General features: G+C 46.1%; 1 protein-coding gene across 18 annotated transcripts in view; it reads right to left on the reverse strand.

Moving 5' to 3' along the window:
* tcf4 (transcription factor 4) overlaps positions 1–15,585 on the reverse strand; it is a 157,234-nt gene that overhangs the window by 3,397 nt on the left and 138,252 nt on the right. For 8 of the 18 annotated variants that reach the window (XM_036528627.1, XM_036528629.1, XM_036528628.1 and 5 more), the window contains 4 exons: positions 7,313–7,448; positions 3,873–4,035; positions 2,717–2,946; positions 418–547 (listed from right to left, as the gene is read on the reverse strand). In XM_036528627.1, coding sequence (XP_036384520.1) covers positions 418–547; positions 2,717–2,946; positions 3,873–4,035; positions 7,313–7,448 — 659 coding nt within the window. Of the gene's footprint in view, positions 1–396; positions 548–2,716; positions 2,947–3,872; positions 4,036–7,312; positions 7,449–15,585 lie in introns of all 18 variants that reach the window. The other 10 variants (XM_036528642.1, XM_036528634.1, XM_036528633.1 and 7 more) reach the window with 3 other exon arrangements.

Raw genomic sequence — 15,585 nt, forward strand, 5'->3', positions numbered from 1 at the left:
AATCACAACCCGACTGGTCCGTCATTTGAGTCTACAACACCTCAAAGCGCTCTGCTGGCCAAATGGCTGCCCCACACTGCATGGGCACAAGCAGCAGGCTTTGAGGGATGGGGATTTTCGTTTTTTTTTGTCTGTGCGATTCCATTTTGCCGTCTACTTCTGCAAGAGAAGCAGGTGGAGACAGAACATCCAAGCCATCTGTTCTCTAAATGCAGAAAGTGACTCTAATTCACTGTGTGCAATCGCTTTCTTTGTTTCTTTCTTTTTTCTTTATCTGTGGAGCAAGGATGCTTTTTTTTAAATAAAAAACCAATTTAGTTTGTCTTTTGTTTGGTTAATGGCTATTGACGGTACACATGTAAAACAGCAGATTAGTTTAAAGTGAAATATTCTGACCATTTATGGGTTTCTTTTTACATTTGTCCCATGGGATTGGCGTCGCCCATGCTGTGGTGCGCCCCCGCCAGGGAGAGCGGGGGCCCGTCCGACGACACTTTCTCCTCCTCCCGCCTCTTCAGGCAGGCCGCCTTGGGGTTCAGGTTCCTCTCTGAAACAGAGGCGGAAGAGCTGCGGTCACGTCTTATCCGTTAACTTGACCTGGAGGGTCCACTGAGATTCAAAATCTCTTTTCCAAGGGAAATGTGGCCAAGAGGGCCTCAGGGATGTAAGTTTCAAAATCAAAACAGATTATAACTTATAAAAAAACTTATAAGATAAAAACTTATAACAAAGGATGGGAACATCATGCAGGATTTAAAAACCTGTGTGCTCCTGAGTTATAATACCCAAGATCATACATATAAAGTCCTTCAGTGCAATGAGTGTGTTTTAATTTGAACTGTTGCTGGGGCGTATTCCAAGACCAGATATGAGTCTAAATACAGCACAGTATATGATTTTGGAATTAGAAAAAGTGGAGGTGGAGATTACAGGACGTATATGGAGAGAAAGCTGGGTACAAAGGTAAGAGAGCAGTTTCCCCAAGACAAGCGTTATGAATGAAAAATGATAAATAAAATAGTTCACATTCTCTTCTCACAGAATCCACAGAGGAGATCAAAGGTCATCTCTGATTCAGTTACAGCACAAGCTTTGGCTAGGTGATAAGTCTAAACTTTCTGCAATTAGTGTGAGAAGTCTGTTCAGTTAGTCTGAGAAAGTCCAATGCTGTAGATCATGGAGAATCGTGTCAGTCTGACACTGAACAGCACGTTGCCTGGCCATAAAGTCGTTTCAGCAGGAGGTACTCCTAGCCTGTGAAGAATCATTTCTCAAACGGGAACATTTATCTTAAATATAAATAAAACATAATTTTTCATCATGAGGAAAAATGATTTTTCTTGGACATAGTTTTCATTCGTATACGCAACACAAAAATTTCAACAGTAAAGCATCTTCAAATGAAGAAAAATAGTATTAAAGAAACATTGGAGTCGAGTTATGAATTTGTGTATAATATTAAACGTTGTCATCTTAAGATACGTCATGAAACGGCAATAAAATGGCATTACTTATTTTGGGTTTTTTAGCTGAGTCAGTGCCACCCAGTGGGGTAGAGAAGATACTGCTCTGAGGGCTGATCCAGGCTAACGCAGTGTCTCAGCACTTCAGTCAGGTGACACGAAGCTTGAGCAATTTTAACCATTCTCACAACGTGCTGATGTCAGGCTACAACAGGGAGGGAAATGTAGTGGAATTTCCTGTTGCCACAATGTGGCAAAGTGACATTTTATTCAATGTAGTACTTTTATTTTGTGGCCTGAATGTACAATATGCGAAGCTGTCGTGTTACTGTACCGTTGCACCATTTAGAATTTAAACTATTTCCACGCTCAGAAGTCAAGGTCCACAGAAATTCTTTGCTAGGGGCTTGAACAGTCAAACCAAAAGAAGTACTTTTCACTACCCTTTCAGAGTAACAGTAACAGTAACACAAGTGTAAAATACCCGGGTATAACCTGCTATCAAATAGGCAAAATTTTGTTCTTTAATTTATTTTCAACCAGATTTCAGCTGTAACGTAGGGGCAGCAGTTTCCACAAAGACACCATCTGACATCTTTGTTAGGCATATAGCAGTAATAACGGCCTCCTTTTCTAGGTACTGCACCTGTGCACTCTGTAGGAAGCAATAACGGAGCCCTCTATTACATATACAATGGTGAAAGAGTCCTTTGCTAGGTATAAAATGGAGCAGTAATAACAGTCCTTTGTTGGGTATATGGCAGTAATAAAAGTCATTTGTTAGGTATACAGTGGTAATAATACAGTCTTTTGCTAGGTGCACAGCAGTATCAGGAGCCCTTTTTTAAGCATAAGGCAATGATAAGAGTCCTTTGTTAGGTATAAAGCAGTGTTAAGAACACGTTATTAAGTATATAGAAGTACTTAGAGTCCCTTGTTAGATATATAGCAGCATTATGAGCCCTTTGCTAAACATAAGGCAATAATTCAGACTTCCTTGTTATGTATAAAGCAGTACTAAGAGTGATTAAACATGCATAGAGCAGCATTAAGTGTCCTTTGTTAAGTATGAAGAAGTATTAAGAGTCCTTCATTAAGCATGAATCAGTATTAAGAGTCCTTTGTTATGTATACAGCAGTAAGACCAGAGTCCTTTTTAGAAACACAATCTATGACGACAATCATGTAATGTACTAATATAGAAATGCAGCGGCTATGAGCAGCAGTGTTGGGACGGCGACGCTGGCACTGACCTCGGACCTGCTGCTCCAGGCTGAGGATGACGGCCACGGCCTGGTGCAGGATGAGCAGTTTGGTCTGGGGCTTGTCGCTCTTCAGGTGGAGCTGCACCATGCGGCCCAGCTCCTTGAAGGCCTCGTTGATGTCGCGCACGCGCAGACGCTCGCGCGCGTTGTTGGCCATCCTGCGCTCCTTCTCCCGCTCGATCTTCTGCTCGGGGGACAGGTCCTCGTCGTCGTTATTGCTGTGGGACGGGACGCGGGGGAACACGTGCCCAGCGTGGGGGGGAGAGAGTAGGGGTGGGGGACAGTCAGGGTGACACCGCAGCATAACGGGACTTGTTGACAGAGAGCCTCCTTGTTTCTGGCAGCAGCACTTTCACTCGGAATGCTAAGGTAGCTAAATGAACGCCCATCATTGTCATCCGTACGCCCACAAAGGAAAACACAGTGATAAAATGGCAACTTCCATTGTGTTGCCTTAGAATTTCACCAATAAAGGAGTGACTACGTCAGGAACCACAACAGCAGCATCAAACATCATCACAACATCACATCAGCGCGGCAGAACATCTTAGGATGGGGCCGAAACAAGTCCAAATTGCCATTCCAGGTGGAAAGCCATAAACCCTTTGAAGACCTTCGGAGTCAGGTGTTTATCCTGGGATGGGGGTTTGCACAGTTGTGTGCTTTGAGAATTTGGGGCTAAGCTCCCTACACTCATGTGTGAGAGGCAGCTAAAACCAGGCCCAAGACCATGGAGCGACTGGTTACAAACCCGAAGACAGCCATTTGAAGACAACGGACCATCTCTGCGAATTCGCGTGAGGGGGGGGAGACACCGCTTGGCACTTTGGCTAGGAATGCTGTGTCACTGCGTGAACATTCATACACTGTAAATCTGTCATCTGAATAGCTGTGTTTGTGGCACGCATGGTTGCAGGTTGTGGAATGAGGTCGCTGTGGAAGATGACTTCATGCTGGCGGTATGACCGCTTGAGAATGTGGGGTGGGAAACGGGTACGCTGTGCTCGGTTCTGCTGGGTATCGGGTGTGGGTTTGGCGGGTTTACCGAGTCTTTCGATTTAGCTGCCTCTCAAAGCACACTGGTTCACTTCATCAAAGTCCGGTGAGGGAAGTTGAATGAAGCGAGCGCTGGCGATACGGTTACCTAGGTCTTGACCTATCAATTGACTTGAGGTCCTTGGCGTCGCCGTCGTCCTTCTTGCCCTCCAGGGACTTGGCGTCCTGCAGGTTCTCGTCCCCCTCGTCCTCGGACTTGATCTCGGAGCTGACCGACGAGGTGCTCTGGCCCTGCAGCCCGCCGGACAGGGCTGCCGAGGGAGAGGGGGAAAGAGAGGGGGAGAGAGAGACAGAGAGAGAGAGAGACAGAAGAAGAGGTCAGAGCACTGACGACACAGAAGAGTCAAAAGAGAGATGATCTAATCTCCGTGGATCGCCCTCTGATTAGTTCGCACAATCTGGACAGTGTGTTCAGAAGCCGGCCTGAAAGTGCTGCTGCGTTTTATCCGGGGGCAGAGCAATCTTTGTGAGACTCGTGTTGCTGGATTCCTGCTTGCACAACGTCATCCCAGTGCTGCTGCACAGCCTCATTTTTCAGCTACTGCTTCGTCAGACAGAGTCCCCTACTCAAAATGCCGAGGAGGGATATGAAAATCGAATATCGTTCATAGTGCCATGTTCTCCACACAAGGACCAGCGACTTCATTCAAACTGACTTCAGAGAAACGGTCAGGTTGTGGGTCACTTCAGCTCCAGCTCATACACTGTGCCTCGCAAGCCTACACCTGCTCCTCCTCAGCTTCAGTTGGAAGGAGGGAGACAGGCCGGTAAATTGGGATGGACTCTGGACCCAGTTCGGGGATTTAGAGGGAGGTTCTGCGTGTCTAATTTGGGCTTGAGAACACTGTTCCCTTTGTTTGGACTAACTCGGCTCTCTGGGCCACAACTCCTGTCAAAATAAAACGTTTTTTGCTGTTCCCGTGCCCACAAAGGCAAGCTGTCACCCTCCCCCAGGAAAGGAGCATCTCAAACGCTGCCCTGCTCAGTGCTACGCTTGACAGTCGTGCCCTCTTTGGAAACAGTCACTTCCTCCTTCCCTGTCTCCCTAAAAGCAGGCTGTGTATGCACAGTACGATTCTTAACAGCCCCCCATGAAATGAGAACCTGACTTTTTTTTTTTTTGTCTGCCTGATGTAAACAGAACCTCTCAGCTGATACGGGCCGCCCCTATGGGGGCGATTCCAAGAGGCCTCTGACCTCTCTGCAGACCTGCGGTGACGCTCAGTGCTACATTAGAACTGCAGCTAAGAGATTCGGGGGGGGGGGGGGGGTGGGGCGTTGGGTAAGGCCGATTTGGACCCTGAGCCGAAGCAGAGATGCCTCTCTGCTTTGTGCCGGTCAACAAGATTCCACCCCCCTCAGCCAGCCGGAGTCACGGCGCACAAAAAGCCTCTAATTGATTCCCCTTCTTTCCGTTTCGCCTGAGCTGATTGATCCGGTTAGGGCCGTGACTTTCGACAGCGGCGCCGAAAAAAGCCCAACGCTCCACGGGAATGACATCAGCGAGAGCTGAGCCAACACTGCCAATCGGCCCTCAGCTCTCATTGGATAAAGCAGCGTTCAGCTTCTGCACTTTCTGACACTGCAAGTTCACCAGTTAGCCTAGCGGGCTGTCAGCTATTGCGGCACTTCATTCGCTCTTCATTTTGTGTCAAAAAGTAGCTAGCTGTTTCGATCAGCAGAAACACACACAGCGTTAGACTGCTGTCAGACACACAAAGTGTGTTAATGCATAGATGCTGCACCATATGCAAATCCTTAAAAGACAAAAAAACGTACTGATCCACGAGGGGTTCTCAACCTGTAAGGTGAACCTCAGTAATGCAGTGCAATCCAAAAAAACAATGGCCACACTCAAAGGGAAAAATGGCATCCTTGGAAGAACACAGAGACATGAAATGTCTCAAATGTCTAAATTCAAAACCACCGTGATTCATAAAGTCTCAAAACAATGCGTTACTACCAGATTTTGCCCATTTTCTAAGATTGAAAATTGAATTAAAATTGTTTACAAGTATGGATTTCCCCCCAGTTCTAGAAATCTTAATCCGCCCTCACATTAGATGCACCTTATGATGAAATAAACCCCAGTGAATCATGGGAAATGCTTGAAGTCACAGAGTGTCCTGCTCCCCACTCAAACCATTTTTAATGGCTTCCTTCTGCCTGTAATTTTTGTAAATAATCATTTTTCATAGGCCCTGCCACCAATTCCCTCTCCCTTTAAGTCATTCTATAGGACTGTAACTTCCTTCCCTCAGTACTTTTATGGTACTCAACACCTCATTAGGCTGTTGGCTTGTACCTCCGTGGAACCTGTTGCCAAGGAAGCAATTTTCAGAAAGAAATGCTCACCATTATAAACCTGCCAGAAGCTAATTTGCTTTCTTGTGTAGGTCATATATAATTTCCCTTTTCACATATTCATATTTAAAGTGTATTTTGCGTTCCCTGCCTAATCACAATTACTTTTACATTTGACTAGGGCCCAATAAAATAAACAGATTATGTGCATATAAAATAAATTTGCCACTTTTTCAACGTTCTGCTCGCTCAGAATATTTAACCCGTTGTTAGCATAACCAAAAAGTGTGACTATACAAGGCAATTCATGAAATAATGGCTCACTGAATTAAAATTATGCATGGTGGTCTTCTTGGTATTTTCACAGCTACATCCTCTCACGAATCCCCAGTTCTCATATTCTTTGGTAACCGTTTACTTGACCCCAGATCATATACTGTATGCTGATACAGCCAAAAGAGTAAATTTATGTAGTTCTTTGCAAAAACCGCAGTGTATGGATAGCCTAAAGGGAACACCTGAAGTTGCCCCAAGGGAATTTCTTTTTGCAGATAATCTCAGATGACGTTTATGTTCCCAAACTGATCTTTGTCAGGGTCAATTTGAGTTGAAACATAGTTTGCCATGCATTCATTCATGCGCTCATCACTGCACTCTCTCAATACTTTTATATTTGCACTGCTCATTATAGCACAGGCTGAACTTCTCAAGTTGTTCAGATTACTATCATTTATATTGTACATTCAACCAACTGTACATATCTTGTCTACACTGTACATACAACCCCCATATATATACTCCCCTTTCCAACTCCACTTCACCTCTATGTATAAAATATTTATTATATTATACATATATAATAATCTGTATATATGTTATTCTCCATTGTCAATAACGCTGTACACACTGTAAGATATAGCATCACTTATGCTGTAGTACTTACGTTTACCTGCAGTTATCTGTAAATAATACTATTCTTTTGCACTTCTGGTTAGATGCTAACTGTATTTGATTGGCTTTGTACCTGCACTCTGCACAATGACAATACAGTTGAATCTAATCTAATTAAGAATCAGTCCTACTAACCAAACACAGCCTGGGGGACACTGTTCACATTTACTCATCTGACTTACTCATCTGGCCCAATTACTGTACAGCCCTGATCAGAAACATTGTGTGTTAAAACAGAGGCCGTCAGTAGGGGGCGCTGCACTCCGCACTCACCACGGTAGGGATCCGGTGGCTGGCTCAGGTCCGGTGACGTGGCCGACTGTACGGGCAGCTGGGGCACTGGCACTTGGTTGGGCACGATGGGGTGGCTGCCACGCAGGCCCACGCCGTCCTCACGGTGCGCCCCCACCTGCAAAACCAGCAGAGGCGCGGGTCAGAGGTAGGGGTCAGGGGTGCGAATCACTATCCCCACCCACTCTGCGAGGGGCCCTCTCTCCTGGTCCAATCGGCTCCTCTGCATTTCAGGAGCACAGTGGCATGAAACACAAAGTAACATGGTGACTGACAGGGATGTGTGATTAATCACAATGGCTATACAAACCAAGAAATACAGGCAAAGAGGAAGCAGTATTACTGCCCAAAAATAAAAACTGAGTGGAATGTTCAGAATCCAGGTTTAGGACTGAAATTCACATGGCAGAAAATGCCCTCTACAATGGTCAAACATGGCTGTTTTTCATCCAGCAAGCAATATAAATACTGCCCCAAATTTGCCCCGCCCCTTTAAGGCGCTGCCACGATTCGGCCAGACCCACCCCTTCTGCCAGATCAGCTCCCTTAATTTCTAACAGGGTTTATTCTCTCTCTCTCTCTCCTGTTTCTCTCCCCCCCTCCACCCACCCCCTTACCTACACAGCTGCACAGTGCCAGAGCTGACCTGCAGAGGGCGCCCTCTCCCTGCGCATTGCAGGGTGGGGGGTTTGGGGGGGGCCCCGGGCCACCTCCATTTCCCCCCATCTTCCACTAGTGACAAACGCGGTGGAGCTGCTCAGGCAGGTAAAATACAAAATGATCTCCCATGGAGCCCCGGCGGAGCGCACTGATTCCCATCCATCTGTCTTCTATCATGTCCGCCAACAGAACTGACAATTATCTTAATGCCCATATGTTTAATTGTGGGCTTCCTAATTCCCTCGACAGAATCGAGAGATCCAGCAGGAATTGCGATTTGGCACAAGTTTTTTTTTTTCTTTTTTTTTTTTTCCTCCCTCTTCTTCTTCTTCTTCTCCCTTCCTTCGTTTTAGGGGATACGATTCGAGGACCTGCCATCTCTCTCTCTCTCCCTCTCCCTCTCTCTCTCTCTCTTCCCCCCACCCCCCGCCTGTAATTCCAGCTAAGCCTTTGACGGCACAGCCTGATATGTCAGCGACGCCTCCCTGCTTGATGCAAATATCAGAAAATGTCGAACGGCTTTGCGGGGAGCAGGCGGTGCGTTCCAAGGCCGCCATTTGTTTGCTCGTCTTTCATCACGGCGCGGCCCCCAAATGCAAAATGGCACCATCCTGGCTGAGGATATAAGGGCTGGCGTACATATTTAATAAAGGTTTTATATTTAAAAACTAAACTGAATTAGTATCGCGACGCGCGGAGCTCGGAGCGGGACGCTTTCCCCAGCGCGCCCTGTCATCCGTGCCACTGTTAATCAGAGAGACGCTGCTTCACCTGCGCGCTCCGGGCTCATTATGCAGCCGGGGAAACGCGAAGTTTCTGGGTCGGAGCGCGGAGTTGGCGCTCTCTCCCTGCAACTTCTCCCTCAGAATGAAGGGGGAACCGTCGACCAGGGCCCGGTCGCCCAGGCGGGCCTACAGGTTTACGCTACTCTCTGCGTTTCTGTAATTCAGACTCGAGTGCAACTGCGAAAAAAATCGATAAGGCCGAGTTTGACAACCGAAGGGCATTTTGTCTTGGTTGTTATTGATCATTTTGAGTGAACTTATTTTAAACTGAGAGGTAGGCCATTATCTCTGGTAAGGCATTCTCTGTTGAACTGACTGAAATAGTTTTGTATTGTACTGTCTGCTTAAAATGTCCTCAATGGAAGAAACTGTTTCTTTCTTACGGTTATGTCGAGCCCTTCAGCTGTTATGCGAAAATATTTGCGGCTCTAGAGTCTGGGCTCCTGCTCAAAGCCGGCTTGTCCGGACCATCTCTGGCCAGGTTAGGGGGCTCTGTCGAGGCAGGGCTACCAGCGCAGCAGAGCTAATTGCGGTTTAGCCACGCGGGCCTCGGCTGGCTGTGTTTACACGCAGCAGGGCTCGCTCACAAACGACCCCTCTGTGAGGGGGACTGATGAAATCCAGGCCTTTCCTGACAGGCCCTTTCAACAAGAAGCACTTATGTCACAGACGTGGGTGTGCTTTCAAAAACAGAAAGGGGGACAAGAGAGAGAGGGGCGGGGGGGGGGTAAAGAAAGAGACATGCAAAAACTACAAAAGAAACGCAGTCGCGCAACTCTGCGTGCTGGAATGGAGAAGGTTCTGAACAGAGGACAACAGAGAGCGGCTAGGCCGCAGGCGACCCCCGGGTTTCCGATTTTCAAAATAAACATACGCCTCAGCACAAAATCACGGAGGTGTTTTAAAATGAACAGCCATGAGAGGTGATGGCACACACCAAACGGGCAAAGCAGAGAAAAGGCACATCCCTTTAGAGGGTAAAAATACAGAAATGTATGGAAACCAGTGCCGCAGTATTCAGGTAAAACTTTGATGAAGACGCTCTGCTCACTGGCCCAGATTAAACTGGATTTCTAGCTATGTGCATTTATAAAGCCTTTGTCAACAGTAATCTGCATACTACGTTCTCAGTCCGGCCACAGCTCTGCTAAATCCAAGAGCAATCCTACCTCCACCCCTCGGCCTACCCCGTCATGGTGATCCAGGGTGGTCTTTACCACGTGAAGGTTTGACGATCACTGGTAGGCCTCTGAAACACTTTACGGGAACGGCTCATGTGTTGCGGGGTGAGGGACGGGGGGGGTGGGCATCTTAAAAGAGCCCAAGAAACTAGCGGAACTCGTGGATTTTTTTTTTTTTTTTACAGAAGAAAGAAAATTGTTTCCTCATGACTTTACAGTCATAAACAGGGCCATTACCGAATAAACTCAATCAAACCTTCTGCTGGAGACTGCTGGGAATTGAAGCCGAAATGTGACGTGAATGGGGGCTTTTTCATACCGTCCCCAGCAAGCGGCTAATCAAAGCAGCCAGCGTCCTCTTTAAAATACCCACATTACCTGGCAAAGTGGCTCTCCACCAGCCATACCTTTTGCTACTTAAATCTGAATGCTTCCATATGCCCCGGCTCATCCTTAGATTAATTGCCTTTAACGCAGAGGAGAAAAAAAAAAAGAATGAGAAGAAGAAAAAAAAAATGTTGTGGCACTGCAAAGACGTGGCCCAGGGCAGAGAAATTCAAGGTGTAAATGAAAGCAATAGGCCATCATTAAATGGGAAACATATGGAGGCGTTCGCTAATAACGTGGAAACGTGAAAAATAAAAGCAGAAAGACAAGATGTGAAGAACAAGGGATGCCAGTTTGCACTTCTACCAACGAGCTAATCATCAAATTTTCTGAAATAGAATTTTTATGCTGTACAAACAGCCATAAAATTAAAGGGATATCTTATGCATATGAACAACAGGACTCACCACATATCACATGAACTATGTCACTCTTCAACACACAGTATTTTTTTACACACAGTATTTTTGACAAAAGCATTAATTAAACACATAGAGTAAATGGTACAATTTTAATATTTTGCATATTCTGGTGATTTTATCCATCACAATTTAAATCAACGCCATTTCGCTTAAATGTTGGGATTCTTTCATAGTGCAGATGTCACATTTACAACACCTCCAAGAACAAAGGAGTTAACAGAAATCCAGCTCATGACTGTTACTCATTCGTTCACACTTTCAGCTGCAGGTACAAAAGCCTGTATGAAACACCTTAACTCTCCGAGCATATTTCGCCAATGAGCAGGAAACAAATGCTCATCTCACTCGTTTGCATTACAGCAAACGACTCATTTCGCATCGCAGCCGCTGAGCCCAAGGTCGCTTCTCAAATCAAGAAACCATCCGTCAAAGTTTGATACAATAGCTTGACATGTTTATGAGGCTAAAAACGGCCCTCCTTTGCGAACAATTGAAACCGAAGCACAAAAGCCTTGCCCCGAAAAAAAAAAAAATTAGGCTCACTTAAAAAGAATGGTTTACATTACCCAGAATAGTTGGAACAAATTGACTTCCTCTACGGTCTTAATAATAGAAGCTGAGCGAACTTTGCACAATGCGGCATTTATCTGAAGTGTCGGGACCCGGAGAGGGGGGTTACAATTGAGGGGTCACAGCATAAGGGCCGAGTGTTACACTCAATTTCCTCACCGCAGTGCCGGGGCCGATGGAGAGGAGGAAGTTTAATTTGGCTAAAACCGTCTTCTCTGGTCCCTGCCAAGCGGCGGGATCATTGTTCGCGCCCCACTCTCCGGCTCGGAAAAACCCTCCTTTTCCCCAAACGCATTGCAGCTGCGGAGAAATTCTGAAGCGAGCTGGAGGTGCCGGGGTGGCTTCTTCAGATGGTAATTCAATTAAAACTGGGACCTCAAACGGTTTACTGGCCCTTTAAATGAGGGGAGGGGAAGGGTGCTCGGTGCGGTAACGAGGCGCTGGCAGTTCAGTTCCGCTCTCTGACGGGCCGCTGGGAGTTGCTTGTGGTCCTCATCCACCGCGCAAAGCCGCGACATATCTTTCGGGTGATTTCATGCACTTGTTGATGATGGCCGGTGAACTGGCCTCGTACAGCTGTTGCTGTACAGCAGTGGCCGCTGGCCAAGGAGGCTGAGTAAGAAGAGTTATGAATGACTCTTAACAGTGACTTTCGTGTTCATTGTCCGTTTTTCTACAGCTCAATCGGGGCATCTTGCAACAAAGATCAGAGAGAACACTTTATTTTGAACATTTGTTTGTCTTGCCCATCCTGAGAAGTCTACACAGCTTTGCCGCTTTATTAAAGGAGTTTTTAGTGCCAACAACAGACAGTTCAACTTAAGATTTATTTGTGATAAATAAATAAAATAACCTGAGAAGACTTTAAATAAAGGTTTCCATTTTTACATCTTCAGAAATAACACAATGCAGGTCCCGCTTTTGCCCACTAGGGGGAGTGTGGAGGCAGTGTAAGTGCTAGCCCTGCCTGCTAGCACTGCGGATGGAGATCCATGGAGGCAGGCTGATCACAAAGCCGTGCGCTGTGAAGCTGAAATTTCCACAGAAAGGCCTCCCTGCGCGGCCCTGCCGTCTGCGGAATAACGTGCCTTTGTGCCTCTCGGCCGCACGGGTTAATTACACAGGCCACTTCCTGTGTTTTAGTCACGGACAAGTGTTTGCGTACCCCCCCCGCGCATTTCACACGAACACTGATGCACAGGCCAGTTGAGCCTAAAACACATGTACAACTGCTTACCATTAATATAAATGCCCAATCATTATTATCCACATTTTACGATTCAGTAATACATCTCAGTGAGATGTTACGAAGATCGACATCTGATATTTATAATATAAAAACAGTCTGGAAATAATAAGAAATGCAACTGAAGAGCATGTGAATAACTCTGAGCTCCGTCTACTAATTGGACAAAGTAAGTGTAGTCTGAAAACCTATTAACATTGTTGTACTTTGTCAAGAGAAGGCCCACTTTTGTGGAAGAGAATGCTAAGGTCTTCCACGGGTCATCTGTAAACCACCATGTAATAACCCATACGTTTTGTGTTCGCACCCAGTGGCGCTTTAAATAATCACTATAAAATTTATGTGTGTGTGTGTGTGTGTGTGTGTGTGTGTGTGTAGTGGGGAAGACGGCAGTCATTTGCTACCAATAGTTGCATTTCTGTTTAATGAAACAAGAATATACTGTGGTGCATTTTATATGCATCGGTCCATTATGAAAGCCATGTTGCTACAACAGCTTTTTACCTGTTGTATTGTACTGATGTAAGAACTTGACTGCTGAAAGGAAAAGAAAGCGAATACTGAAGTGTTACATAAAAAGCAATGAAATGTCATCTTACTGCAAGAGAAAAACAAACAAACAGCAGAATAAAACCTACTCCATGTGTAGTGGAAATTTGAAATTTATCTTAAAATTAGAATCTACAGGCAATTTTCCCTGAAAAACCCAATTCTTTCAGGCTGTAAAAGCCACTGCACGATGAGAGAGTGCCTAAATCTCTCCTCCCGATGCTAGTGAGCGCTCAGCCATGCATCAGGGGCTGTGAAACTCAGGGTACTGCCAGAGTCTGAGTCTGAGTTCTGTCATTTCATCACTAAGAAAATCTCTGAACGTGTGTCTCTGCCTGCTGAAACCAGGAAGTTCAGCTCCCTTTTTAAAAGCCACAGATCTGATGGCTTTTGACCACAATCTGTTCCACAGAAGATTTACCGGAGCTTAGAGTCTATTTATTAAAAAAGGATACAATTTTAAAAGGTATTACTCTATCTTTTTTAAGCTGTAATGCCTCAATCTCCCTCTTCGAATAGGCTGCACATCAATTTAGCCTGCTTAGAAGAACACTTAGCTCAAATGGGCCATCATAAGTGTTTAAAGATTAGGCCATGATACCTCACCTAACAGGGCAACGGTCATAGATTTTGAGGGGCTAGTAGAATGTAGTTGTTTTTTTTTTCAGAGCCCAAAGTGCTAAGACTGATCTGGGAAGAGGAAGGGGTTCGGGAGGTGGGGGTTGTGTGAGTACAAGTCTCTAAAATGTTACATTGGGAACGACGCGTATTAGCAAAAGAGCTTTAAGGGGCGAAAAAGCCGGGGCTTCGTGGGCTGGTCTAAATTACACTGTGCGCATCCTCTGAAGTACGAGCGGAATGTTCTAAACACCACCGAGGCAGGGGGACAGCTGCTTTTTCTTTTCAAACTTGCGTTGGAAAAAAAAAAAAACACTGACCGCCTACCCGCCCCCACGCCCCCCCCCTTCCCTTTCCAAACGCTTTTTCGGCACATCGTGGGAGCACCTGCTTTCCAAATGACCTCAGCTTCCCATCCCCTGACTTTGGGTCTTGTAACAAATCAGTTTTCCAAACACGATCCAGCTGTTTCTCGCAGGGATCTCTTCTGGGGTCCGGCGGGGGCTGGGGAGGCGTTGGGGGGGTGGGGGGGTGTTATCGCTGCCCTGTGGATTACGTATCAGGTGACCGCTCCCAGCCAATGACTGCCTTCAACAAAGAGCAATAAATGCACATTGTGGGAGTGGGAGACTTCTCGTCACTGTACTTCATTGTCACTGTAAGCCAAAGGGCTCAGATGCCATTTCTCTGTACTTCTTTACCTCTCTTAAGACACCTTGTTTTCACCTTCATTCACTTTCACAAGGGTTTATTCTAAGCACTGCTAACAAAATGCCATTAGATCAAAAAAGAATCCATGGAAAACCCCAGATGTTGTATACCCTTGATGTGAAACAGCCAACACTCTACCAATGACAAATCAATTTTCTTCAACTGAAAAGGGCGTCCGCTATTTGCCGAGGTTCCCTGCCCACAGGCTACGCTCTGGAAACCTCAGGTAATGCCGTTCAGACACAAGACTTCAGCGGGGGAATTTCGGCAAGAGCGATCCCAAACAACCTTGACAAGGAAAGCAAACGGAAGAGTTTAAAATAGTCCTTTAAAAATACATTACCTCACTAACATTTCTCTCTGCTGATCCAGACGATGGAAAAAAAAAAAATCAATGAGTCAGTATCCAATGGTTGTCTAAAACAGCACTTTTCCCTCTTTTTTTTTGGGGATGGGGGGGGGGGGGGGCAACGTGAATAGCAGATGGCTGAATGCGAATCGGGTGGGGTAATCTAGCAGAGAGCCCGCGGGGCGCTGCAGCGACATCACAGTGAAGGTGCGCCAATGGAAAGCGATCCGCTTGCACACCCCCCCCCTTTCACGCACACCCGGCAGATGTCGAAACACTTCGGACGACCTGTTACCGAAAGGAGGGAGAGGTGGGCGGTCCCTTAATTTACAACCCCAACATGGTTTCTGTATTTCAAGATGGCGGAATGAGCCTTGCAGCCCGTACATGCGCACCCTTGTGTGTGTGCCATCTTTAGGCAATCTTTCACTGAAATTATTTAATCTCTGAGCAAGTTTCGGGGGGCGTGGGAGGGCAAACCTAGCGGAGGGGGGCTGTCACCGTAGGGGACCTCTGACCTACTAAGCAGAAACCAAGGAACCCAGGACATGCTGACATGCCATTAGTTCTGCCCTAATAAATGAGCTGGCTGCCAGTCATCAACTGACCAAAGATCTGCCCCTCCAAATGGCCTGAATTTACACTCTCCAGCAGACCTTAAGGTTCTTTATTTAAGGAAAAAACTGTTATTAACTCTGAAAGACTGGTAACGACGAGCTGCCTTGAATCGTCTTACAAATACCCAATTGATTTGGAAATATAACGAAGGAGAACAGC

The sequence above is a fragment of the Megalops cyprinoides genome, chromosome 5, assembly GCF_013368585.1.
Source record: "Megalops cyprinoides isolate fMegCyp1 chromosome 5, fMegCyp1.pri, whole genome shotgun sequence".
Classification (NCBI taxonomy): Eukaryota; Metazoa; Chordata; class Actinopteri; order Elopiformes; family Megalopidae; genus Megalops; species Megalops cyprinoides.